Genomic DNA, 26,322 nt, shown 5'->3' on the forward strand with positions numbered 1-26,322 from the left:
AAAAAGTGGCTTTGTAAATTTTGTTGTAAAAATGAGAAATTGCTCAAACTTTGAACCCCTATAACCTCCTTAAATTTTTTTTTTTTCCCCCAAAATTGTTCTGATGTAAAGTAGACATGTGGGAAATGTTCTTTATTACTTATTTTGTGTCATATGTCTCGTTGGTTTTAGAGCATAAAAATTCAAAGTTTGAAAATTACAAAATTTTCACGAAATTTCCGTTTTTTTCACAAAGAAACGCAAAAAATATCGGCCTAAATTTACCACTTACATGAAGCCCAATATGTCACAAAAAAACAATCTCAGAATCACCGGGATCCGCTGAAGCGTTCCAGAGTTATAACCTCATAAAGTGACACTGGTCAGAATTGCAAAAAATGGCCTGGTCTTTAGGGTCAAAATAGGCTTGGGGCTGAAGGGGTTAAAAGAGACATAGATGCAAATTACAAGGACATAGTTTTCACTATATACACAAGTCACTATTGACTTCACACTTCAAATACTGTGTACAATTTGGGGCTCTATTGTATAAGAAGGACATAGCTGACAGCAAGTGCTGAGAAAAGCAACCATGGCTAAGGAAACGCATGGGCTGCAGTACCAAGACAGGTCTTTAAACTTCGAGATATTCAATTGTGTTCTTTCCCTTCCACTGGATCAACATGGCAGGTTATAGGTTAACTGAATGGATGTGTGTCTTCTTTCAACCTTAAAATGGAAATCTGCCAGCAGGTTTTTGCTATGGAATTTGAGAGCACCATGATATGAAGGGGGGGGGAGGCCAGATTGCAGCAATGTATCACTTTCTGGACCGCTTGATGTAGTCTTGATAAAATCCCTGTATTCTTTGCTGTCGATGTTGCAGTGGTTAGAAAACGGAGCTTTATATAATCCCACCCATACCCCCAATTGGCCACTTCCTGTGTACAGTGCACATTATCAGCAAGTTGCCAATCAGTGTTGGGTGCATGGGTTACACAGATTAACCTGACTGGCTTGCATATATTAAACACATATTATAAGGCAAGACTAAATATACAGGTGATAATCTCTTGCTGATAAAACATTGATTATATTGAAGCAACAGCACACAAGCTAATAAGTGATACATTATTGGAATCAGGTGCTCAGCCAACACATTATGTGGCAGTCAATTAAATTGCAGAAACCTGCTGATAGATTCCCTGTAAAACTAATAATCCCAGTGTCACATACCATCACACATCATTTGGTTTGTTTTTGTTAATTAGTAGGAAGCGGTGTTTTGTACAAGCACAGAAAGTTTCTATTTTATTAATGTGACCACAACTACTGAACAAAATACAAGGATTTCCACTGGTGTCGCTCCTCATAGTCCCACACGTTTTAGGCTATGCTTGCCTCAATAGGTACAATAACAGGATCGCATTTGTAATACTTCGCCCTCACTCCCTGGAGGCGACCACAACTCATCGGCGGTGTAACCTCTTATTCCCTCAGTGATTTTATTCATGTGCCTGAAACCGGCATGTCATGGACGGTGAAGACACAATGCGAGGATTACAAATAGGCTGTGCATACGGAGGAATTTACAGAACGGTTTCTAATGTCAGGCTGGATGTGCAGAGGAACAATGCCGATAAATGGGTCGCCTTCTGGAGGAGGTGGTGACTCCTGAGAGATGATCCGGAAGTTGGAAAGTGAGAAGGGGCACAATGGACGGTAATTAATTGAGGTGAGCGACCTTCTCCACTAATCTCTGACAAATGGTATTAGACTGGTTTTCTCCTGCTACAGAATGGAAATCATCAGCACATTGAGCCTTGGACGGGCATGCGTTTATTAACCCGTTATATAGGGGTGTACAACACATGGGCACTCCATATTATACGTCATTCTTCCTAGACCTACAAACAGAGGGCATCAAATACAACATGTTACCACGGATCGTTCGGTCTAAGGGGGAACGTTCCTCCTTGTGGACAGTGCCAAGCCAGCATAAGGAGACTTATGCAAATATCCTCCGAGGAAGAGAACTTGAACCCTAGTGCTACCTATTGGGCGTAAAAGATCCTAAAAGTCAATATTAACCCTTTAAATGACTTAACACATAACTTAAACCGGCGTGACACGGTACGATCTATTGTGCGATCGCACGAGCGATCATACCCGCCTCCGTCGTTTATGCGGCACGGGCAATTAGTTGCCTGTGTCGCACAAAGTCGGTAACCCCCTGTCACACGTACTTACCTCCAAGAACGACGCCGCTGTGGGCGGCGAACATCCTCTTCCTGAAGGGGAGGGACGTTCAGCGTCACAGCGATGTCACACAGCGGCCGGCCAATAGAGGCGGAGGGGCGGAGATGAGCGGGACGTAACATCCCGCCCACCTTCTTCCTTTCTCATTGCCGGCGGGACGCAGGTAAGTTGTTGTTAGTCGTTCCCGGGGTGTCACACGGAGCGACGTGTGCTGCGTGTGCTGCCTCGGGAACAATGAAGAACCGGAGCACAGAAGGAGGACCGACATTTTGAAAATGAGCGACGTGTCAACGAGGAACGATAAGATGAGTATTTTTGCTCCTTCACAGTCGTTCGGAGGTGTCACACGGTACGACATCTCTAACAATGACGGATGTGCGTCACGAATTCCGTGACCCCGACGACATATCGCCCGATATATCGTACCGTGTGACGCCGGCATTAGACTAAGTAGGTAGTGCAGACACTCCATTCACAGAGATGTGCTTCTGGGCGTTTGCCCCTTATCTAGGCAAAGCAGGAGGTCAGATATGGAGAACTTCAGAAGAGAACATATTTAGTTTCCCAAAGAAGCATTGTATGACCTATAAGTCTCCTCATGTCGACTTGACACCCCTTCTCAATAAGGAGAAACATTTCTCTTTAGGTTAGAAGCCCACACTTAGCCAAATCAGACATCCTGATTTGCACTGATGAAGGGCAAATGCCCTGAACATGTCTGCAAATGGAGAAAATGGTTTGGCTTTTTAACCCAAGTCACTTGACAAGGCTCAATAAAGGGTCAATATTAGATGGAACTAAAGTTTTAGTCCTCGTCTTCTTTAACCTCTGTCAGGCTGCATAATTTTGCCAAAATTTCTCGACCCCTTATCTCGGAAGGGGGTGGAGATATTTTATTGAAATTTGGCCAATATATTCTGGACCAAAACTGCTGAGATGTCACGAAATTTCAGCCCTCTACGGCTTTTTGAAAAAAAAATTATTGCAATTTAAAAAGGGAATAGTTACAATTGTACCTACTCAGGAGGACGAAGGTTAAAGAGGATATTTGCAAATCAAGGATCTTGGTTATGGAAAAACCCTCCAATACCATTTAATCACCGCTTCAATAAAAAAACATTAATACAATAATAAATTGTCAACTCTGGGAACCAGTGAGCTGACAAATATTCATTCAGATTCTAAAAAGTCTTGGGGAGAGGTATCTACCTGCAGTGAGTTTCATATAGATAGAAAGGATTGGTCATGTTGAACTCCAATATGGCCAATCTTTTTTTCCCATCGTGCTGCCGTCAGAACAGCTGGGACTTCATTAAACACATGATATAGACAGGCGATCGGAAACGTAGCGTACAGCCAACTCTCCTCTAATATGAATGCCAATTATGAAAATGCAGACAAATCATTAAAGACCCATGTTGATGACTGGCAGAACCAGGAACACACACTCCAAAATGCTGCCATTTGTAAACATGATGAGATTAACTGACAAAAGAGCAAAGGCTTGTACATAAGGATGTGCTGCCAACAGTAGGGGATGACTGATCGTTTTATGGATCACTTATACAGTGTAGTATGATGCACGGGAGATGAGCGCTGTTCAAATTCCTAGAAGGATGTACTGATTCATTAAAATGGGAGTCCGTCCTCTATTATATTTAGGCACTGAAGCAAACAATCTTGATTGGTTGCAAACTATATACAGTGGAACCTCGCTTCACGAGTAACCCAGTTAACGAGAATTTCGCCTAACAAACAAAGCTTTCTGTAAATTTGTAACTCTGTTTACGAGAAAGCTTTGCTGCACGAGCAAAATCCTCACCGCACACACTTCCGGTTCCGTCCATCCACCGCGCTCTGACCTGCTCTTGCAGACCGCACAAACACGCAAGCATACACACGCACACAAACACACACGCACATACAGTATTATGATCACCTTACCTTCTGTTCCATCGCCGGTCTCATGGTTCTTGTAGTTCCTGGTACATAGTGACGAGGGAGGAATCCTCACGTCGAACTACAAGATCTAGGAGGCCAGCGATGGAACGGAAGGTAAGGTGAGCATAATATGTGTACCTTCCGTTACATCGCCGGCCTTCTGGGTCCTGTAGTTCGCCGCTCCACTCCAGGCTGTGCATCGGCATCCATAGCGACGAAGCAAGAACTTCCTCTGTCACCGCTACTCAAAGGCAGCGCGCTGACCAATCAGAGGCAAGTGTCTCCTGCCTCTGAAATAAGCGCTCTGGATGCGGAAGTTCCTCCCTCGTCGTGATGGTTACCCGATACACAGCCTGTACCAGCGAACAGCAAGTCCCAGGAGACTGGAGATGGAACGGAAGGTAAGGTGAGCATAATATGTGCGTGTGCTTGTGCGTGCTTGTGTGTGCTTGTGTGTGCTTGTGTGTGTTTGTGTGTGTTTGTGTGTGTTTGTGTGTGTTTGTGCATGTGTGGAATGGCACAATAGGGGACCAGGATGGGACATTTAACAAGTTGTGGAAGGAATTGTCTGCATTGCAATGATTTCCTATGGGAAATCTTGCTCTGCTGAATGAGTAACTTGGTTATCAAGCACAGTCCCAGAATGGATTGTTCTCGTAAACCAAGGTTCCACTGTACCTGAATGACCCATATTACTAGGATGAACTCGTTAACGGGGCATCTAAGGCTATGTGCCCACGCTGCGGAAAATGCGCGGATTTTGCCGCGGATTTTCCAGAAATCTGCAGCACCGCTACTCCCCAGCCATTTCTATGGCATTTTGGAAATGCTGTGCCCACGCTGCAAATCCGCACCAAATCCGCACCTGTGAAAAGGTGCGGATTCCGGGGGAACGCTGCAGATTTTGGTGCAGAAAAATCTGCAGATACAGAGTCCCGTGGGCACATAGCCTAAAGGATTCACTGTAAAATGAGAACCCAACAAGCAACTCTCCAAAGTGTGAGCAGACAGCGAAGAAATGGAATGACACACAAACCAACGAGTCCAAAGAAAGCCACCCCTCTGAACCCTCTTCTATCGATGCTAAAGGGGATGCCTCGGCTGGCAAGTAGACACAATGAAACCCTATCAGACCTTACTCCTGATCATTGGTTCAGTGGGAGACTTTTCACACCGACTTGAAAAGAGCTAAAATATTTGGCAGTTTCATAAGCGGTACAGATGCCAGGTGGATGGCCTACTTTAACAAGGCATCAAACTGTGGGGTGCTTCAAACAAGAACCATCTGGGTACGCTACATGATCACGGTCTTATATATTTATATGGACCACGCACAAAAAAGGATACCATATTGGGCATATGGCCATATATCACAACATGTGCCATCTGAAAAGAGGCAGCACATCTGTCGAAAAGGATCATTACGGAAATACTGTAAAAACTTCTATAATTTAATTTATTTATTTACACACATTATATATGAAGAATCAACAAGTGGGACACAATTGTGAAGTTGAATGATATTTATTGCTTATTTTAAACTTTTTAAAAAAATAAATAACAGAAAATTGGGGCGTGCAATATTAGGCTGCTTTCACACATCCGGTTTGAGCTCTGCGGCTCAATCCGGCTGTGAAACCTATGCAACGGATGCGGCGAAAACACCGCATCCTTTGCATAAGTTTTTACATGCGGCCCGTCCGTTTTATTACGGTTGCGGCAGGCTACTGAGCATGCGCAGTGGAAGAAACCGCATGCGGCGGCCGGATGCGTTTTGTGCCGCATCGCGCCGCATCTGGCGTCCTCAGGCATGCATTGAAAAATGCGCAGCAGGGGCCGGATGCGGCGCAATGCGTTTTTTTTTGCCGGAGCAAAAAACGTACCAGAGAACGTTCCATCCGGCCGCCGCATTGGCTAAATCTGCCGCATGCGGCAAAAAACGGATGGAACGCAAGCCCATGCGGCACCAATGCAAGTCAATGCTGGAAAAAACGAAACCGGCGGCAATAAAAAACGGTTTTGTTTTTTCAGCAGAGCGCCGGAATGTGCCGCACTGCTACAGCCGGATGTGTGAAAGTAGCCTTATTCGTCCCCTTTACTTTCGGTGCAGCAAACTCACTCCAGAAGATCATTGAGGATCTCTGAATGATCCATTGTTGTCCTAAATGACTGATGATGATAAATATAAGCCATCTGTGTGTAATCAAGTCTCCGTATAAATGCACCTGCTCTGTGATAGTCTCAGTGTTCTGTTTAAAGCGCAGAGAGCATCATGAAGACCAAGGAACACAACAGGCAGGTCCGTGATACTGTTGTGGAGAAGTTTAAAGTCGGATTTGGATACAAAAAGATTTCCAAAACTTTAAACATCCCAAGGAGCACTGTGCAAGTGATCATATTGAAATGGAAGGACTATCATACTACTGCAAATCTACCAACACCCGGCCGTCCATCCAAACTTTCATCTCAAACAAGGAGAAGACTGATCAGAGATGCAGCCAAGAAGCCCATGATCACTCTGGATGAACTGCAGAGATCTACAGCTGAGATGGAAGAGTCTGTCCATAGGACAATAATCAGTCGTACACTGCACAAATCTGGCCTTCATGAAAGAGTGGCAAGGAGAAAGCCATTTCTGAAAGATAACCATTAAAAGTATTGTTTAAAGTTTACCACAAGCCACCTGGGAGACACACCAAACATGTGGAAGAAGGTGCTTTGGTCAGATGAAACCAAAATCGGACTTTTTGGGCACAATGCCAAACGATATGTTTGGCGTAAAAGAAACACAACTCATCACCCTGAACACACCATCCCCACTGTCAAACATGGTGGTGGCAGCATCATGGTTTGGGCCTGCTTTTCTTCAGCAGGGACAGGGAAGATAGTTAAAATTGATGGGAAGATGGATGGAGCCAAATACAGGACCATTCTTGAAGAAAACCTGTTGGAGTCTGCAAAAGACCTGAGACTGGGACGGAGATTTGTTTTCTAACAAAACAATGATCCCAAAACATAAAGCAAAACCTAGAATGGAATGGTTCACAAATAAACGTATCCAGGTGTTAGAATGGCCAAGTCAAAGTCCAGACCTGAATCCAATCGAGAATCTGTGGAAAGAGCTGAAAACTGCTGTTCACAAACGCTCTCCATCCAACCTCACTCACTGCAAAAACTAATCGCAGCAAAAGGTGGCGCTACAAAGTATTAACTTAAAGGGGCTGAATAATATTGCTCGCCCAGATTTTCACATTATTTTTTTTAATTTTTTTTTAAAATAAGCAATAAATTTCATTCAACTTCACAATTGTGTCAAGAGAGATATAGATGAGAGAGAGAGAATGATATTATTAAAAAAATTTTTTTTACACACACACATCTATCTAGACACTATGATGCGTGACCGGCTGCAAATCCAAGCGCCAGAAAGCTTTCATCACAATTGGCTACACATGGTCTTGCTAGGGTATCACCATCCAGGGCTTGGCGTGCAAGCTAAATGGTGGAAGTGAATCGCACAAGGTTTGTTCTCTTCTGATGTAACTGTACTAGTTTGCCATCGCAGATCTCTATATTGCACATTTCACATCCCATGACTTAGAAGGAGCACACTGATATAAGCAACCACCGTACAGCCTTAGGGTATGTGCCCACGATCAGGACTCACTGTGTCCTTGATGTAGCGGGTCTTGACCTGCGGGGCCTCGAGTCTCCTCCGTAGGAGACCGCAGCTGCTCGTACCCATGATCAGGGTTCAGTACACTGAGGTCTCTCTTCTGCTCTCCCTACGGAGGACGTATGCGAATACGCAGCAAACAACTAACATGCTGTCTGGAAAGCCACACCGCAGATCAGTGTTTGCTGCGGGCCATACATGCATAGTGAGCACGGGATTTCTAGAAATCCATCCACTGTGCTTGTAATGTACAACGCAGCGTTTTGAAAATACACACTACATCCAAAATGCAGCAAACACTGATGGTGGGCAGCAACCTTCCTATCTATAGTCTAGCATATGGACTTACAAGAATATGATTACTTCACATATCGCAAGACTTCTAACAGGTCACAAGATTCCCTATAAATTCCTTCATATTATATGTACAGGACTTCTAAATGTGAAGATAATAAAGTACAAGAGAAGTCAACAAAGCATACTCCTCACTACCACTCATGGGTAGGCATATCTTTAAGAAACACAATAGACTTCTGCCAAGAAATTTCAAAACCCCAAAGATAAGAAGAACTTGTGTGACTCACTGCACAACGTCTGTTGCAACTCTAAGCGGTTTGATCTTGATGTTACTACCAAATCCACAACAACCTGGCGTGTCACAGCGGTTTACGCTCAATCTCCTACGAAAAACATCATTAAAGGAAATCTGGCAGAACGATCCAAATTGTTTATATGGTCATGTTGCTCTCTGAAAGATAATGTCATGCATACCTTTACTGATACAAGCTGTTCCCCAAGAACTGAGAAAATCGCTGTTTTAATTCATATGTAAATGAGGCTTAAAGGGATTGTCCATTTCTGAACAATCCTTGCCCCAAAGAATCTAAAAACAATGTGTACTCGCTTCCCGTAGAGGCGTCATTCCAGCGCTGCAGTATCCAGTGGGTGACATGACATTGTTGTGACATGTGAAAGCAGCAGCTGCTGGACCATGGGCCTGAAAATCCATTTGCTCATCTCTAATCAGTTATATATAGTTTAAAGTAATAAGACCTTTATAAAAGTCGCTAATAATAAGACATTAAAGGAGCTTTCCACTACTAATGTGCCCTCCTTTTATTTGTTCTAACTATTCCTAACTAACACTTTCCTAATATACTTCTGCTACCTACCTTACTCCTATAAGCTGATCTCTCGGTGGCTCCTATATTCCTATGTGAACGTTCTGGCTTTGATCCTTCAGGTCTGGAGACTGGAATTGGACAAACTGAGCAGGGTACGTCACTAGTGGGGGTTGGGTTGCATCTCTGAGTGACAGCAGTCTTGGCGTGCCTGCCCAGATCACAGTTCACTCTCCTCTCAGTCTGCCTTCATCTGACAAGCGCTGTGATGTGCAGATCATTAGACAGTACATCACCTTGTGGTCGGCCGCTTGTCACATGAAAGCACCGCACTGTAGAGAGGCTGGGAGGAGAGTAAATTGTGATCTGGTTATGCGTGCTCAGACTTCCGTCACTCACAGAGGCCCCATCAGTGACATGTCCTGCTCAGTTTGATCCTTCTGGTCTGGAGACCGAAATCAGACAAAGTCAGAACATCAACACAAGAATATAATAGCCGTAAAGAGATAAGCTTACATGAATAGGGTAGGTAGCAGAAATATATTAGGAAAGTGTTAGTTAGGAATAGTTAGGACAAAAGAAAAAGAGGTCACATTAGTAGTGGAAAACCTCCGAAAAATTACATCGGGGATATGTATTGAAACTGCGGCAAACCAAGAGTGGCATAACCTCCCAAGACAAGCAATAAGGTCGCTGCTTTTATTTTCAAAAAGGCCTAAGTGCGATCTGATTAGTTGCCACGAGCATCTATTCCATTTTTCTTTTGCAAGTTTTGATACATCTGCCCCATTGTGGCCATACATATGTAGGCAAAACAGTGACACAAGCACATCAATGACTATGTGATATCAATATGAATGTGATGCGGGCACCTGTATATGAGGAGAGTTAATAAGATGTGCTCCTTAGAAAGCAGTGCCGCTCACATCCATGTCTCAAGAAAAGCAGCGAGGACCAATGTCACATGGGGTCCCTCAGAGGCGGAGTACCTGGAGGTTCCCTGGGGCTCTCATCTCCATCAATTGCCAGTCTGAGCTTCTGGACGAACTCAGCGGAGTAGACGCTACGCTCCTGCCAGATGTGTAGCAGCCTCTCCAAGGGCTTCCGGCAGCCATCGTCTGCTTCACTGCATCAAAACGGAAGGACAGGAGAAGAAGCATTAAATACAGAATCAGAAATGAACAAGCAACACATTATAAATATAAAGAATAATGATTACCATGACATATATTCCATCTGTAAGGAGATGATCAATATATGCAAACTTAAGGGGACATTCCCCCCCCTCCCAAAAAAAAAACCCAAGTTATTCCCAAAGTTCAGCCAGTCCCATAGACAATGAATGGAGCAGAGGCCGCACATGCTCAGCTCCACTCCACTCCACTCAGGACAGGGCTACAAAGCCACAGTCCCAGGATCACTCGGGCCCAATAGTTGAACACTCAGTAATCAGCAAGTTATCCCATTTTTTTTGTCCATAACTCTTTAAACCTTAAAGAGTTTGTATTCAGCTGGGGTGAGCAGAAGACTATACCATCACCCCATTTGAATACAGAATTATGTATAGCTTAATGGGTTAAAAAAATAACTAAAAATATATGTATTCCCTATTCATGGTGATAATGGATAACTTGCTGATCGCTGGGGTTAAACTGCTGAGATACAATATGTTTGAAAGGGAACTTGTCAGGTCCCCTATACCCTCCAACCCAGCAGAATTCATATGTATGGCAAAATTCCCTCCAAATCAGCCCTGTTTAATGCTGTTTACTAAAATCAATGTTTAAAAAAGCATTTACAGCATAAACTGCGCTGTCACTATGCTAATTAGGCCTTGACTAGTCAAGGGGGTGTTGTTTCCCAGACTAGTTGGCCCTCTTTCCATGTTATCACGCCTCTGTGGGCATGATAATATGATTTCCATGAGCCGACACCATCTCAGCTCCTGGAAATCTCGCGCATGCGCGTGGCTCATGACGGCAGCTGTTTTTCTGATCATGTGTAGTGTATCTCTCTGAAGCCCGGGACGTGTATACCCTGCTTCTGAGGCACACTGACACTGCTAAAATGAGCCGTGCGCATGCGCAAGATTTCCGGGAGCTGCGATGACGCCGGCTTGTGGAAATCATGTTACCATGCCCACAGAGGCGTTATAACATGGAAGGAGGGCAGACTAGTCTGGGGAAACAACGTCCCTTCTACTAGTCACAGGCCTAATTTGCATTAGCACTCTATAGAAAGAAAACATGGATTTTAGTAAATAGCATTATACAGGGCTGGGAAGAATGGCATACCCATGTGAACGCTGCTGGGTTGGGGGGTATAGGGGACCTGACAGGTTCTCTTTAAATCTTCAGTCAGTGCAGCCTTAAAGGGGGAAATCTGTCACATTTCCTGTTTTGTCTATTTTAGTAAATAGGTGTATGTTCCATAAAACACTACTTCTGGAGCATTCTGTCTTAAAGGTATAGGTTGCGCTGTTCCTTTCTTACTCCTACTCCAAAATTATCACTATATTGACAACTGGGAGGTTACCATTCACTTTACCAAGGGTGTATCCCAAACACTGTCCGCTTTGATTGGATAGTGCCCGCCTGAGTAGGGACACCTCCCCAAATGTTATCACCCATTTGTTAAAGCCATCATAGAAATGGCACAATTTAGGAATCGAAGAAAGGCTGCTCCAGGAATAGTCATAAGGAATACAAACGTTTACCAAGACAGACGTCGGCAAAGCGGGAAGATCTGTGTCACGCTATAATCAACCTATACTTGGGGTAGAGAGGTATAGGGCCACCGGATAAAGAGCCAGCAGGACTACCTGTCCCCAAGCCAAGTGTGACCGGTCTGTGAATAGGTATCCAGAGTTATTGGGCTAGGGACACGCTGCAGGTACCCTGGTGGCCTTGCCGATTTCACATTGGCCCTCACACTAGGCTGATCTCCCTGATTCTGTAGAGGTCACTGGTCATCAGTCATCTCATCACATGGTAGGATTACAATGAAAGATAACGCCTCCAATACAGGAGACCCCTCGCTGGTGCTACGTCCCAGCATACTGCATAGAACGGTGGTCACATTATAACCTGCTAGGTTCCAGGATTTTGACAAGGAAGTAGCAAAAAGTGAGAATCAATTGGCTTTTTTTAAGACTTGCTTGTCGTAGTACCTTGTAACAAGTCAATCCCATTAGTTTGCACTATGCTGCAGCATGCAGTCATTTTTGGCCATGAGACCTGTTGCCACCTAGATCTGAGAGCATCTTTTCTGTGAGCGGGACAACTGCCTTTAAAAGAGAACCTGTCACTGTGATATATGTGACTTAACTGGGGCATTTCTGCAGTATTAGAGCGCTGAATAGTCATGAGGGTGGGGCTGTAGCGGGACTAGTTGGTCTCCTAAGGCTTAGTTCACATTTCCGTTGTTTTGCATCAGTCACATGCGCTGCTTGACGCATGTGACTGATGCGCTGTACAACGGATGACAAAGGACAGAATTCTCTGTCGGACTCCGTTGTGTGCGGGGGGGGGGGGGCGGAGCAGAGCGGGGCCGTGGCACTGAGGACGTCAGTGCCGCGGGGACTGCAGGGCTGGGGACAGGTGTGTGTGTGTGTGTGTGTGTGTGTGTGTGTACACATGCGTAGTGCGGGAGGGGGTGGAGCCGAGTGGGGAAGTGTAAGGCTATGTGCCCACGGGACTCTGTATCTGCGGATTTTTCTGCATCAAAATCCGCAGCTTTCCCCCGGAATCCGCACCTTTTCATAGGTGCGGATTTTGTGTGGATTTGACGCGGATTTTGAGATTTTTTTTAATTCAATTGAATAGGCAAAATCCGAACGAAAATCCGCAACAATAATTGACATGCTGCAGATTTTTCCGCACGAAAATCCGCACGATTTCGCTGCAGAAACATCCGCAGCGTGGGCACAGCATTTCACAAATGCCATAGAAATGGCTGGGGAGTAGCGGTACTGCAGATTTCTGAAAAATCCGCGGCATTTCCGCAAGAAATCCACGGCAAAATCCGCGCATTTTCTGCAGCATGGGCACATAGCCTGAGGCTATGTGCCCACGGGGACATTGTCCTGCGGATATATCCGCAAGACATTCCGCAGGTGCTCCCAGAAATCCGCAACAGAACTTTCTCTGTTTCAATGCTGCGGATATACAGCGGAATGTCTTGCGGATATGGTGCGGGCATTCTGCATTGAGGATACAGTACCATGGCAGTACCATGACTACATCCTCAATGCAGAACAAGTGCTGCAGTGATGGGGTGCTCATACTTACCTCCATCATGCAGCACCTCGCTTTCCGGCGGCCGGGTCACTGTCAGGCAGCGTCTGGTGCACTGTGCTGGAGGTGGGCGGGCCTGAACTAGCTCCGGCTGTCACATGACCGGAGCTCGTGCAGGCCCCGCCCACCTCTTCCTTCCTGTACCTGGCTGGATCCACCGCGCTGCTGCCGCTACACCGGACGGAGAAAGTGACTCGGGTCTCTATCAAGGCAGGTAAGTATATGGGACCCTGCGGAGAAATCCGCAACAATAATTGACATGCTGCAGATTTTTCCGCACGAAAATCCGCACGATTTCCGCTGCGGAAAAATCCGCAGCGTGGGCACAGCATTTCCCAAATGCCATAGAAATGGCTGGGGAGTAGCTGTGCTGCAGATTTTCGGGAAATCCGTGGCTTTTCCGCGAGAAATCCGCGGCAAAATCTGCGCATTTTCCGCAGCGTGGGCACATAGCCTAAGGCTCCCTGCACAGCCAGGGTAAGTATCGGGTAACTAAAAGCAAAGCACTTTTTGCTTGGTTACCCGATATTTATCTTGGATACCAGTGTACACCGCTTAGTGCTGGTTCCCTGCACACGTAACCAGTGTAAATATGAGGTAACTAACCAAAGCGCATTGCTTGGTTACCCGATGTGTATACGGGTTACGTGTGCAGGGAGCCAGAGAGAGCATGCGCAGCAAAATCCTACGGATTGTGCTGCTCAAAAAACGTTACAGGCTGCGTTGCTCCCGCCCGGCGGTCAGTTAAAAAACGACTGACCGCGACGCAGCGGATGCAACGCAGCATCATCAGTCACAATCCGTCACTAATAGAAGTCTATGGGGAAAAACTGAATTCCGGCAAAATATTTTGCAGGATACCGTAATTCCTCAAGGCGACGGATTGTGACTGATGCAAAACAACGGAAGTGTGAACCTAGCCTAACATGACAACTCTGCCTTAGGCTAGGTTCACATTTCCATTGATTTAAATCAGTCAGGTCCGTAAGCAACGGATCAGTCGTTTTTTGGATGTCAACTGACGCAACGGATGTGTTTTTCACAGGATTCCTTTCACAGGAATCCTGTGAAAAAACTGATCCGTCGCGTCCGTTACATCCGCTGTGTGTCCGTTTGTTGACGGATCAGTCATGATCCGTTTGTGTTTGGGACAGCCCAGTGGGTGTTACAGACATGCTGGGCATGCTCAGTAGAGCATGACGGAATCCAGAGCTGGATTCCGTTGTAAGACGGATTACGACGGAAACCAACACCATAGAAATACATTACAAGCGTGATGGATTGCGACGAATTCCTGCGCGGTGGGTTAATTTTGATGGCCCGAAAAACGATACATTCTGCGTTGCTCCCGCGTGGCGGTCAGTCCAAAAACGACTGACCGCGGCGCAGCGTATGCAACGCAAGGTCATCAGTCGCAAACCGCCACTAATACAAGTCTATAGGACCCAACGGAATCCGCTAAACGGATTGCGTTGTTTACCATAGCCGCGGATTGTGCCTGATACATTTTAACGGAAATGTGAACCTAGCCTTAAAAGGGAACCTGTCAGGTCCAATATGCACCCAGGACCACGAGCAGTTCTGGGTGCATATTGCCAATCCCGGCCTAACCATCCCTGTATCTAGCAGCATACATAAAGAGATCTTTAAAAAAAGTATTTCAAAAGATCCTTTATCATATGCTAATGAGTAAAAGCCTGCTTTACACCATATGATCCAGCATATGATATCGTATGCGATCGTAACCGCCCCCATCGTATGTGCGGCACGTTCAATTTGTTGAACGTGTCGCACAAACGAATAACCCCCGTCACACGTACTTACCTTCCATACGACCTCAATGTGGGCGGCGAACATCCACTTCCTGGAGTGGGAGGAACGTTCGGCATCACATCGACGTCACGCGGCAGCCGGCCAATAGAAGCGGAGGGGCGGAGATGAGCGGGACGTTAACATCCCGCCCACCTCCTTCTATACGCATTGCCGGTGGGAGCTGCAGGACGCAGGTAAGATCTGTTCATCGTTCCCGGGGTGTCACACACTGCGATGTGTGCTACCCCGGGTACAATGAACAACCTGACGTTCAAATTTTAGGAATTGAACGACGTGCATGCGATGAATGTTTTACCGTTCAATCGCAATCGCAGGTAGCTGTTACATGCTACAATGTAACTTACGATGCCGGATGTGCGTCACTTACGACGTGACACATCGTAAGATATATTGTAGCGTGTAAAGCGCCCTTAAAGGAACCAGTCGCAAGGGCATTACTTCCCCTGACTAGTCCACCCTCTTAACATGTTAGCACACCCACAGAGACATGCTAACATGCTATTCAATGCCCATTGCCCTGCGTCATCAGCGATGCACACTAGGCCTCTCTGAAGGCCGTACGTGCCGGGAGAAGCGCATGGAGCCTAAATCTGGCATCTGAGGCGGTGACAACAGGTACAGGTACACACATCACCGATGAGGACGCTGGGCAATGAGCACTTAATAGCATTTTAGTACACCTCTGTGGGTGTGCTACCATGCTAAGTGGGTGGAATGAGTGCAGGAACTAACGCCCTTGTGACTAGTCCCCCAACTCATTAGCATATCATAAAGGATCTTTAGAAATACCTTTTCTAAAGATCCCTTTATCTATACTACTAGATAAAGGGACGGTTAGGCCGGGATTAGCAATATACACCCAGAACTGCGTGTGGTTCTGGCTGCATATTGGACCTGACAGGTTCCCTTGTCCTGCCTGGTGCAGTTTACATACTGGGAGGGTTATGAATTAGGTAATACAAGGAGAACATGACTAGTCCTCGCTGCAGTACTGCCCAGATGATGGTTAGAAGAGGTTTAGAAGTGTTTTTCAAAACCTTACACTTTTAGATCTGCAATAACATACAGTCTAGCAGCAGCGTGCCTCAGGTTTAGGCACAGAAATTGCAGTGACCGGTTCCCTTTAAAAGTCAATCCGCTGCTTTCTACTGAAGCTACCTCTGCTCATGAGACTGCTGTAAACCAAATCTGCTATCCGAGGCAGTGAGCAGCAACACCGGCAATATGGCCGCCTAATTATAATGTATGTGCGTTAACAAATCTTCAATCAGAACACAAAGTCTGCAGATATAATTAGTAAAAATATAGAATATATAGTGATTCATTCCCTTTAAGCTCGGCTGCGAGGTGGAAGGGGCAGGCAGATTAATGATACACTATATTGCAGGCATGTGTGCGCTACATAGAAAGAAGGGGTGGATTTAGTAAAACGTGAATGTATGAAGGCCACAAAACAGGTGAGATAGCATTTAAGTGTTAAAGTTTTCTCTCCTCTTTTATATATCAGCTTTTAGATGAAAGCTCCCGCTGTGCTGATATATGGCCTTGAATATGAGTTTTGCTCGCTGAGACCTGGGTCTAGTGATTTATGTGGAAGTTGTTTGCTGCCAAATGCTGTTGGCAATCTATTATCTCACACTTCCTCCTCAATTCCAAGTCCGTGATCGCTGCATCATAATCCAGCATAAAACCTAATTTAATGTCATGGAGCAAATAGCCTCCACCATACCGTGTCTCTGTACGTCTAGCCATTCAATAGAGGACAGAACATCAGTCAGGTGTAAAATACATTGGGAAATATAAAAAAAAAAAAAAAAATAGTGGGAAATTGATACATTTATTTTATGTGAGTTTTGATTGACAGATATTATAAAACGTCTCTGTGAGGAACGGGCCACAGACTAATGAGCGTAGAGTGGACCATTTACAGCATGGAGCCCCAGTTACATTGATCTTATTGTTGTATTTTATTAGATTGCTTGCTCATCAGTTTAAAGATACACAATTTGAAGGGGGAAGGGGTTGTCAAAGTGTGTCATCCTAGATGGCATCCATGGACTCTAATGTAATCAGGCCTGTAGTAGGATTCATTGTCCAGCATGTAGACGGGGTTGTGAGTCTTCTATGCCTATGTGCATGGGGCTTCTCTAATATACAATCCTGTAGACAGGGCCAGAGACTGGGCTTCTGGAACCTTCATAGTTTGAGCTTCATATAGAAAATTTCTAAGAAGGTGGGTGTGATGAGCACTTCTGCCCATCCAGAGGGTGATCCCAGGAGAGGTACAACAATAAGCTACACGTTTGGTTAGTGAGGAGTTGGTGCTTTGAGGTGGGGGGGTGAGGATCTGTTGCTACAGCCAGGTCCTGGTGCCTATGGATGGATTACAGCCAGGTCCTGGTGCCTATGGATGGATTACAGCCAGGTCCTGGTGCCTATGGAAGGATTACAGCCAAGTCCTGGTGCCTATGGATGGATTACAGCCAGGTCCTTGTGCCTATGGATGGATTACAGCCAGGTCCTGGTGCCTATGGATGGATTACAGCCAGGTCCTGGTGCTTATGGATGGATTACAGCCAGGTCCTGGTGCCTATGGATGGATTACAGCCAGGTCCTGGTGCCTATGGATGGATTACAGCCAGGTCCTGGTGCCTATGGATGGATTACAGCCAGGTCCTTGTGCCTATGGATGGATTACAGCCAGGTCCTGGTGCCTATGGATGGATTACAGCCAGGTCCTGGTGCCTATGGATGGATTACAGCCAGGTCCTGGTGCCTATGGATGGATTACAGCCAGGTCCTGGTGCCTATGGATGGATTACAGCCAGGTCCTGGTGCCTATGGATGGATTACAGCCAGGTCCTGGTGCCTATGGATGGATTACAGCCAGGTCCTAGTGCCCATGGAAGGACTATAGAAATTATAGCTTTATACATGTGCTACAGTCGTGGTATCCATTGTCTGGATCTGAGGAACTATCCTAGGCACTTATTGTTGCCGGCTGGAGCTCGACACACGTGGGTCGTAGTATCCAACGTCTAGAGGAGCATAAGAAATATGGTTGCTGTAAGACGGTGTACCGAAGAAATAAAATAGTTGCATCATTAACCTGCCAGGTGATTAATACAACCCATAACCTCAAATCTTCACAGCGTCAAAGGAAATGAATTACATTTGGTCATTACACAACAAGCTCAAATATTTTTATTTTATGAGATTAGATACGGTACATTTTATTTTCTTTAAATTACTATAAAATTAGCTACTTTACGAAGCTGTGAGCAGCAGCCCCAGAAAGCCGCTTTGCATTAGCGATACAAACTCACCGATTTCTATTGGACAGTGTTTTGAGCATGCTCAGTGACCTGTGCAGGAGGAGGAGAAGGTGAGCTGTTACCATCACTTATTGTGTTATCTATATATAAAGTGATACATTTCATTGTAATCCTGTCTGTGATGAGGCGCCTGCTGAAAAAGCGACCTGTACAAAACAATGAGCGTCAGCCTACTGTGAGCACTCAAAAAAAAGAAAAACTGCAAGATTTCAGGATTGTTAGGAACATTCTTTTTATGTAGACAACTTTAATAATAAAACCTCTGGTTTAGTAAATAAGTGTGTTCATAATGATATCCTCATTCTGGATCATCTTTTCCTATAGCTTGTGCTGCTCCACTCCTAGAAATGTATGAATAAATTGACAACTGTGTGGTAAGGGGGTGTGTCCCTGCAGACTGTCACTGACCAATCAGGGCGGACACTGTGCAGGGACCCCTTTAAAGAGATCAGAACACCCAGTTGTCAATTTATTCACAAATACTCAGGAGGAATAAGAGCGGAATGGCGTAACAAAGTTATAGGAAAAGATGCTAGAGAATTATTATTTCATGGTGAACACTAAGGGCCCGATTCATCATTTGCAATTTTTTTAAAGGGAACCTGTCACCAGATTTGGGGCTTATAAGCTGCGACCACCACCACTGGGCTCTTATATACAGCATTCTAACATGCTGTAAATAAGAGCCTAGGTCTCAATGTACAACGTAAAAATCACTTTTATAATACTCACTTAAGGGACGGTCCGGTCTGATGAGTGTTGCTGCTGTTGGTCCATGCCTCCTCTCTCCGGCGATCGTCGTCCTCATTCTGAGGCCCATGTGCATGACGCGTCCTACATCATGCACACTAGCTGGCATTGCAATCCTGCACAGGCGTACTTCCTTCTATCCTGATCAGGGCAGATCCAAGTATTGTAGTGCGCATGTGCAGGCAGTCTTTAACCTTTCCTCGCGCCTGCGCTTTACAGTACTTTGATCTGTCTTCAGCAGGGCAGATCAAAGTGCGCCTGCGTAGGAACCACAATGTTGGCCTGTGTGTATGACATAGACGTGTCATCCATACTGGGCTGGGAAGAAGGAGGATGGAGATCACAGTAGAAAGGAGGCACCGAACTGGAGAGATGAAGCGCCAAACCGGAGAGCAACGACACCAAACGGACCGGAGCACCCCCTAGATGAATATAAGGCTATGTGCGCACGTTGCGTACTGTCGTGACAAAAAATCTGCAGCGATTTGGCAGTGCATGTGTGCTTTAAATCGCTGCAGAAACACTGCGTAATGGATGCAGTGTGTCTGCAGAATGGATGCCCATTTCATGCGCTTGGGATGCTGCCTGTCCCATAGACAGAGTGGGAGCAGCACCCAAAGCGCACAATAGAAGTGACATGCTGCTTTTTTGAGCGCAACGATTTGGATCAAAATTTCAGTATGCAAATCGCTGCGCTCTCAAACGCAACGTGCGGATGGATTATGCAGTCTTCATATAGATGATTGTGCTGGGAACGCAGGACACAAGCATTTACGCTGCAGTGCAATACGCAGAGTAAACGCATGAAATTACGCAACGTGTGCACATAGCCTAAAGGTGTTTTTTTACGTTCTACACCGCGGCCTTGGCTTTTATATACAGTATTCTGGAATGCCGTATGTACGAGCTCACTGGTGGGGGGTGCAGCTTATAGTTGCCAAATTTGGTGACAGTCTTCACAAGATAGAAGAGAATCTGGGGCACTGCTCCAAACACAGTTATACTCCTGCCATACAATCAATGTCCATTAGACCATCAGTAACCAGGCAGGTTTCCATGCTGCTCCAGGGTGCTCATTCAAGGAGAGACATATCCAGATAAAATTATAAGAATGAAGGCACTCACCGGTTCTTGCTGAGCAAGAATTTCTTTACTTACATGTGGAGGTTACACATTTGGGCTAGCGGGGAGGGGGAGGACCACCTGACACGTCAGACGACGGCCGTTTCGCACTTTCTCTCAGTGCTTTAGCTGAAGCACTGAGAGAAAGTGCTAAATGGCCGTCGTCTGACATGTCGGGTGGTCCTCCTCGCTAGCCCAAGCACTGAGAGAAAGTGCGAAACGGCCGTCGTCTGACGTGTCGGGTGGTCCTCCTCGCTAGCCCAAGCACTGAGAGAAAGTGCGAAACGGCCGTCGTCTGACGTGTCGGGTGGTCCTCCTTGCTAGCCCAAGCACTGAGAGAAAGTGTGAAACGGCCGTCGTCTGACGTGTCGGGTGGTACTCCTCGCTAGCCCAAGCACTGAGAGAAAGTGCGAAACGGCCGTCGTCTGACGTGTCGGGTGTTCCTCCCCCTCCCTGCTAGCCCAAGTGTGTAACCTCCACATGTAAATAAAGAAATTCCTGCACAGCAAGAACCGGTGAGTGCCTTCATTCTTATAAATTTGGTGACAGGTTCCCTTTAAGTCACTTTTATTATCTTGTGAAGTTTTTCAGAGCAAAATTAATAAAAATAGTGCATGCAGTTGAAGAATTTTACACAAAATATAAAAGTAAAATAATACAGTCTCTTTAAACCACAACTCCAGTGTTAGTTCCTTTTCAGCGCTGGAGCGATGCTTCTAATCTGTCCCATACACTCCCCTTTTGACATTTCACCTTTTACCAACACTGACTGCCAGGAAATCAGAAGTTACATCACAAACTCTCAAAATAAGTCTATGAGAGCCAGAACAAGGCTCCTATAGACTCCCTCCAACGCGCTCCATGAAACACTGAAGCTGCCGGAAGGTCCCAGATCGCTGGAAAGCGACCGGAGCGGCGGTGATAGGAAGTGAAAATGCCAGAGGGTGAGTATAAGTTTGGGGGCAAGGACCTTAGGGGGAAAAAAAAAAAAAGCATCACTTCAACGATAAAAACAAATACATATGTTGGAGTGGTTTAACCTGTTTTGTGACTGTTTAATGTGCTTCTAATATAAAGCAAAAAAAATAAATAATAAATAATAATAATTATTAAAAAGAACCCCACAAAAACACACATAAAATCCCTCTAAGGGAGGGAGGAGGGAGTGTTGTACATCTGTGCCAAATTTTGTGTGACTTTTCAAAAAGTCGCAGATGTTGAACCAGGCGAAAACTGGAAATCCTAATATGTGGCCACAATGCAGAACAAAAAAAAACAAACAAAAGAAAAAAAAACAAAAAAACAAAAAACAAAAACAAACAAGATCACACAAAATTAATTAACTTTACAAAAAAGGCACAAATGGAAACAAATATAACACAAAGGAAAGTAGCCCGGCACTAAAAACAAACAAAAACAGGCACTGATGCAATAATGAATCAGACTCTTAAGTATTTACCGAAACACATCTTAGAGGCCATCTTTAACCCCTTTTTAATTTTTTTCCTCCCCTTCTTCCAAGGGGCATAACTTATTTATTTTTCCATCAATATAGTCATACGAGGGCTTGTTTTATGAGGGATGAGTTGTACTTTTGAATGACATCATTCATTTTCCAACACATTGTACTGGAAAACAGGAAAAAAATGCGGTGAATTAAAAAAAAAAAAAAAAAAAGTTCACTATATAATAAACCTGACTTCCCCAGGTCAGTACGAGTAATGTTTCCATTTTTTCGGGACTTTGGAGCTCATTGGCAACTTATTTTTTGCACCCTGACCTTTCGTTTTTACTGGTACCATTTTGAGACATATACAAAGTTTTGATCACCTTTTATTAAAAAAAAAAAAAATAAAAAAAAAATTCTGCAGTTTATTTTCTTTTTCTCATTACGCTGTTTACCGATCAGATGAATTCATTTTATAGTCTGATAGATCAGGCATTTCTGACTGCGGTGATACCAAATGTGTGTTGTTTTTAGAATGTTTTTATTTTAAATGGGGCAAAAGGGGTGATTTTAACTTTTTTTTTTAATTTAATATTTTGTAATTTTTTTTTTTTTTTACTGGATTTAAGAGTCTCCTTAGGGGAGTGAGCCTACAACAAAGGTAGCCAATATGGCCAATGACTTAAACATACATAATCACCAGGGTTTTATTAACTAATCTGAGAGCAGCATGATTTAGGGACAGACACCCTGATTCCAGTGATATGTCCCAGTTTTCTCTCCTGCAGATCTACCAGTTCTTTGAATGCCGAGCTCTGTATAACGCCACCAACACCACTGATTGGCAGCCTTGTTTATACACTGTGCATAGATGGAAAGCTGACAATCAGTGGTGGAGCTGGGGTTATACTGAGCAGGGGGACTACATGGAATGAGACAACTAGTCCTCTAGTGATAATCTCCTGCTGATAAAATACTGATTTAATTGCAACAAGTAGCCCAGTAAATAACACTAGAATCAGGGTCTCTGCCCCTAAATTATGCAGCAAAAACTAATAAGGAACTATTTAGTCAGTACTATAGGCCAATTTTATATTTTTAAAGGCACTAGCAATAATGACTTCCATAGACTTGAAATAGAAACCGCTAATATTCCCAACGATCAGATGTAAGACAAGACTATGCTGCCCATTAGAATACCCTGGCCCCTTCACTGCAGTAATCAAAACAACGCCACCCAAGACTATGTGGTTTTGTCTGGTATTACAGCTCAATCCTCATCCTTGTAGACAGATGACAATACAGTGCAGTGTTGATCAGTTGGGGAAAACAGGGTGTGGGTGCTCAATGGGTAAAAAAAAAAAAAAATTAGACCACCAGCCCGCCAGGGAAGTGATATATCCACCACTAGCCCCTCCGTACCTGGACACGTGAGTGAAGGCATCCAGCAGAACGTTCTCGAATTCCCGCGTGAACTCCGGTCCCTTGCGTTTACTGTTTTGAATGACATCGTTGGCCAAATACAGGAACGTCAGCTTTCGACTTGCCTTTGCTGGAAAATAAAGGGTTAATCGACTAAGTGACTGAACCCGCGCAATGTTACAAAGCAGCCAAACACCCACCATCCCTGCATGTTTCCCAGATCTACCATTTATCCTACAGTTACAGCTCCCCCTACATGAGATTTATGGAAACACTGGTGTAGAGGAAAGGCGGCATTTTCCCTTTAGTGCAGAGCAATAATAGCGGTTCTCTGGAAAAGTCATTATCGTGGTCTGTGCGCTGTAGAGGGAAATCTAGATGATGCCAAACGGCACACAAACAGAGGTGTCCATCACATAATGGGCGATCTGCAGAGCGATCCCAGTCTGGAAGCCAGGGAAACCGGCTACACGGATCTCTGCGATATTGGTGCAGACTGGGAGAACGTGTATTGTTCCATGTGTATTGCTTACATCCACACACCTCTGTGATATTGGTGGTGCAGACAGGAGAAAGTGCATTGTTCCATGGGTATGCATACAGTACAGACCAAAAATTTGGACACACATTCTCATTCAAAGAGTTTTCTTAATTTTCATGACTCTGAAAATTGTAGATTCACATTGAAGGCATCAAAACTATGAATTAACACATGTGGAATGAAATACGTAAAGTGTGAAACAACTGAAAATATGTCTTATATTCTAGGTTATTCAAAGTAGCCACCTTTTGCTTTGATTACTGCTTTGCACACTCTTGGCATTCTCTTGATGAGCTTCAAGAGGTAGTCACCGGAAATGGTTTTCCAACAGTCTTGAAGGAGTTCCCAGAGATGCTTAGCACTTGTTGGCCCTTTTGCCTTCACTCTGCGGTCCAGCTCACCCCAAACCATCTCGATTGGGTTCAGGTCTGGTGACTGTGGAGGCCAGGTCATCTGGCGCAGCACCCAATCACTCTGCTTAGTAGCCCTTACACAGCCTGGAGGTGTGTTTGGGGTCATTGTCCTGTTGAAAAATAAATGATGGTCCAACTAAACGTAAAGCGGATGGAATAGCACGCCGTGGCAAGATGCTGTGGTAGCCATGCTGGTTCAGTATGCCTTCAATTTTGAATAAATCTCCAACAGTGTCACCAGCAAAGCACCCCCACACCGTCACACCTCCTCCTCCATGCTTCACGGTGGGAACCAGGCATGTAGAGTCCAAACGTTCACCTTTTCTGCGTCGCACAAAGACACGGGGGTTGGATCCAAAGATCGCAAATTTGGACTCATCAGACCAAAGCACAGATTTCCACTGGTCTAATGTCCATTCCTGTGTTCTTTAGCTCAAACAAGTCTCTTCTGCTTATCGCCTTTCCTTAGCAGTTGTTTCCTAGCAGCTATTTTATCATGAAGGCCTGCTGCACAAAGTCTCCTTTTAACAGTTGTTCTAGAGATGTGTCTGCTGCTAGATCTCTGTGTGGCATTGACCTGGTCTCTAATCTGAGCTGCTGTTAACCTGCAATTTCTGAAACTGGTGACTCGGATAAACTTATCCTCCGCAGCAGAGGTGATTCTTGGTCTTCCTTTCCTGGCGCGGTTCTTATGTGAGCCAGTTTCTTTGTAGTGTTTGATGGTTTTTGCCACTGCACTTGGGGACACTTTCAAAGTTTTCCCAATTTTTTGGACTGACTGACCTTCATTTCTTAAAGTAACGATGGGCACTCGTTTTTCTTTACTTAGAATTTGTATTATGGCAAGAAAAAAGCAGCTAACAGTCTATTCAGTAGTACTATCAGCTGTGTATCCACCAGACTTCTTCACAACACTCGTGATGGTCCCAACCCCATTTATAAGGCAAGAAATCCCACTTATTAAACCTGACAGGGCACACCTGAGAAGTGAGGACCATTTCCGGTGACTACCTCTTGAAGCTCATCAAGAGAATGCCAAGAGTGTGCAAAGCAGTAATCAAAGCAAAAGGTGACTACGTTTAAGAACCTAGAATATAAGACATATTTTCAGTTGTTTCACACTTTTTTGTTAAGTATTTCATTCCAGATGTGTTAATAGTTTTGATGCCTTCAATGTGAATCTACAATTTTCAGAGTCATGAACATAAAGAAAACTCTTTGAAATGAGAAGGTGTGTCTAAACTTTTGGTCTGTACTGTACATCCACACACGTCTGTGATATAGGTGGTGCAGACAGGAGAAAGTGGATTGTTCCATGTGTATGCATACATCCACACATGTGCACAGATTCCTCGACGCACCCACGGCAAACAAAAAACACCCATTGTCTCCTTCGCCGTCTCTGCGCACAAAACTGGACGGCGACGCACAATAGAACTAAAGGCTTTCATAACAAAAGTGACTTCTTCCCTCACTTTATGACGAGCCGCTCCAGCTATGAAGAAGATTTAGCGTCCCTTTAACACGCATGTCTTTCAGACTTTAGAGCTGAAATTGTAATTCAGTTCTCAAAGGCATCGGAGCTCTTTGACTGCGATTAGCTCTCCATTTGTATTGTGATTATGCCGGATACAGCCATTTACAGAGATAGAGTCCAAGTGTCACGAATGGTACTTGATTCATCAAACATTACAGAATGATTGGAGCGATTGCATTACCAAGGCAACCGCCGGCAAATTACCCAACTGAGTGATATTAAGGGCCATTAGAATGAAAAATTATGTGTATTGAAGATCATACATATAATACGCACTGTTTGGCGCATTCCTCGCCTGAGCGGTCACTGAATACGTAAGTGTATTGCGGATTATTGTGCATTCATCAAGAAAGGTCAGGATGTCGGATACAGAAAAAGGATTTCCGCAGCCTTCTGATTTATTCACCCATTCTCGCAAAAAGATAGGAAGAGTGCAATGAATAGGAAATGCTTTATCCCCAATAACGACCCTGAGGAGACCATTATCATGCGTTCAGGATTTTATTAAAAAGCTGCCAAAAAATAAATGTAAGTAACTGGGACGCAGTTAAACTTTATTATGCATCCCTTCCGATATCGCTTCCCCGCAATGACTGCTGGGCCTGTTTGGTGGGTGGGAAGCGATGGTGCAAACGTAGACAATATTAGGGT

The 26,322-nt window shown here is 44.8% G+C and overlaps 1 protein-coding gene across 2 annotated transcripts in view; it reads right to left on the minus strand.

Annotated features, from left to right (window-relative positions):
* The window catches only part of RPRD1B (regulation of nuclear pre-mRNA domain containing 1B), a 145,295-nt gene that overhangs the window by 84,636 nt on the left and 34,337 nt on the right, over nt 1–26,322 (minus strand). Inside the window, exons 2-4 of one of the 2 annotated variants that reach the window (XM_075349808.1) lie at nt 23,181–23,310; nt 18,431–18,469; nt 9,966–10,102 (exon numbers count right to left, since the gene is read on the minus strand). In XM_075349808.1, coding sequence (XP_075205923.1) covers nt 9,966–10,102; nt 18,431–18,469; nt 23,181–23,310 — 306 coding nt within the window. The remainder of the gene's footprint in view (nt 1–9,965; nt 10,103–18,430; nt 18,470–23,180; nt 23,311–26,322) is intronic. The other variant, XM_075349809.1, reaches the window with a different exon arrangement.

The sequence above is a fragment of the Anomaloglossus baeobatrachus genome, chromosome 5, assembly GCF_048569485.1.
Source record: "Anomaloglossus baeobatrachus isolate aAnoBae1 chromosome 5, aAnoBae1.hap1, whole genome shotgun sequence".
Taxonomy (NCBI): Eukaryota; Metazoa; Chordata; class Amphibia; order Anura; family Aromobatidae; genus Anomaloglossus; species Anomaloglossus baeobatrachus.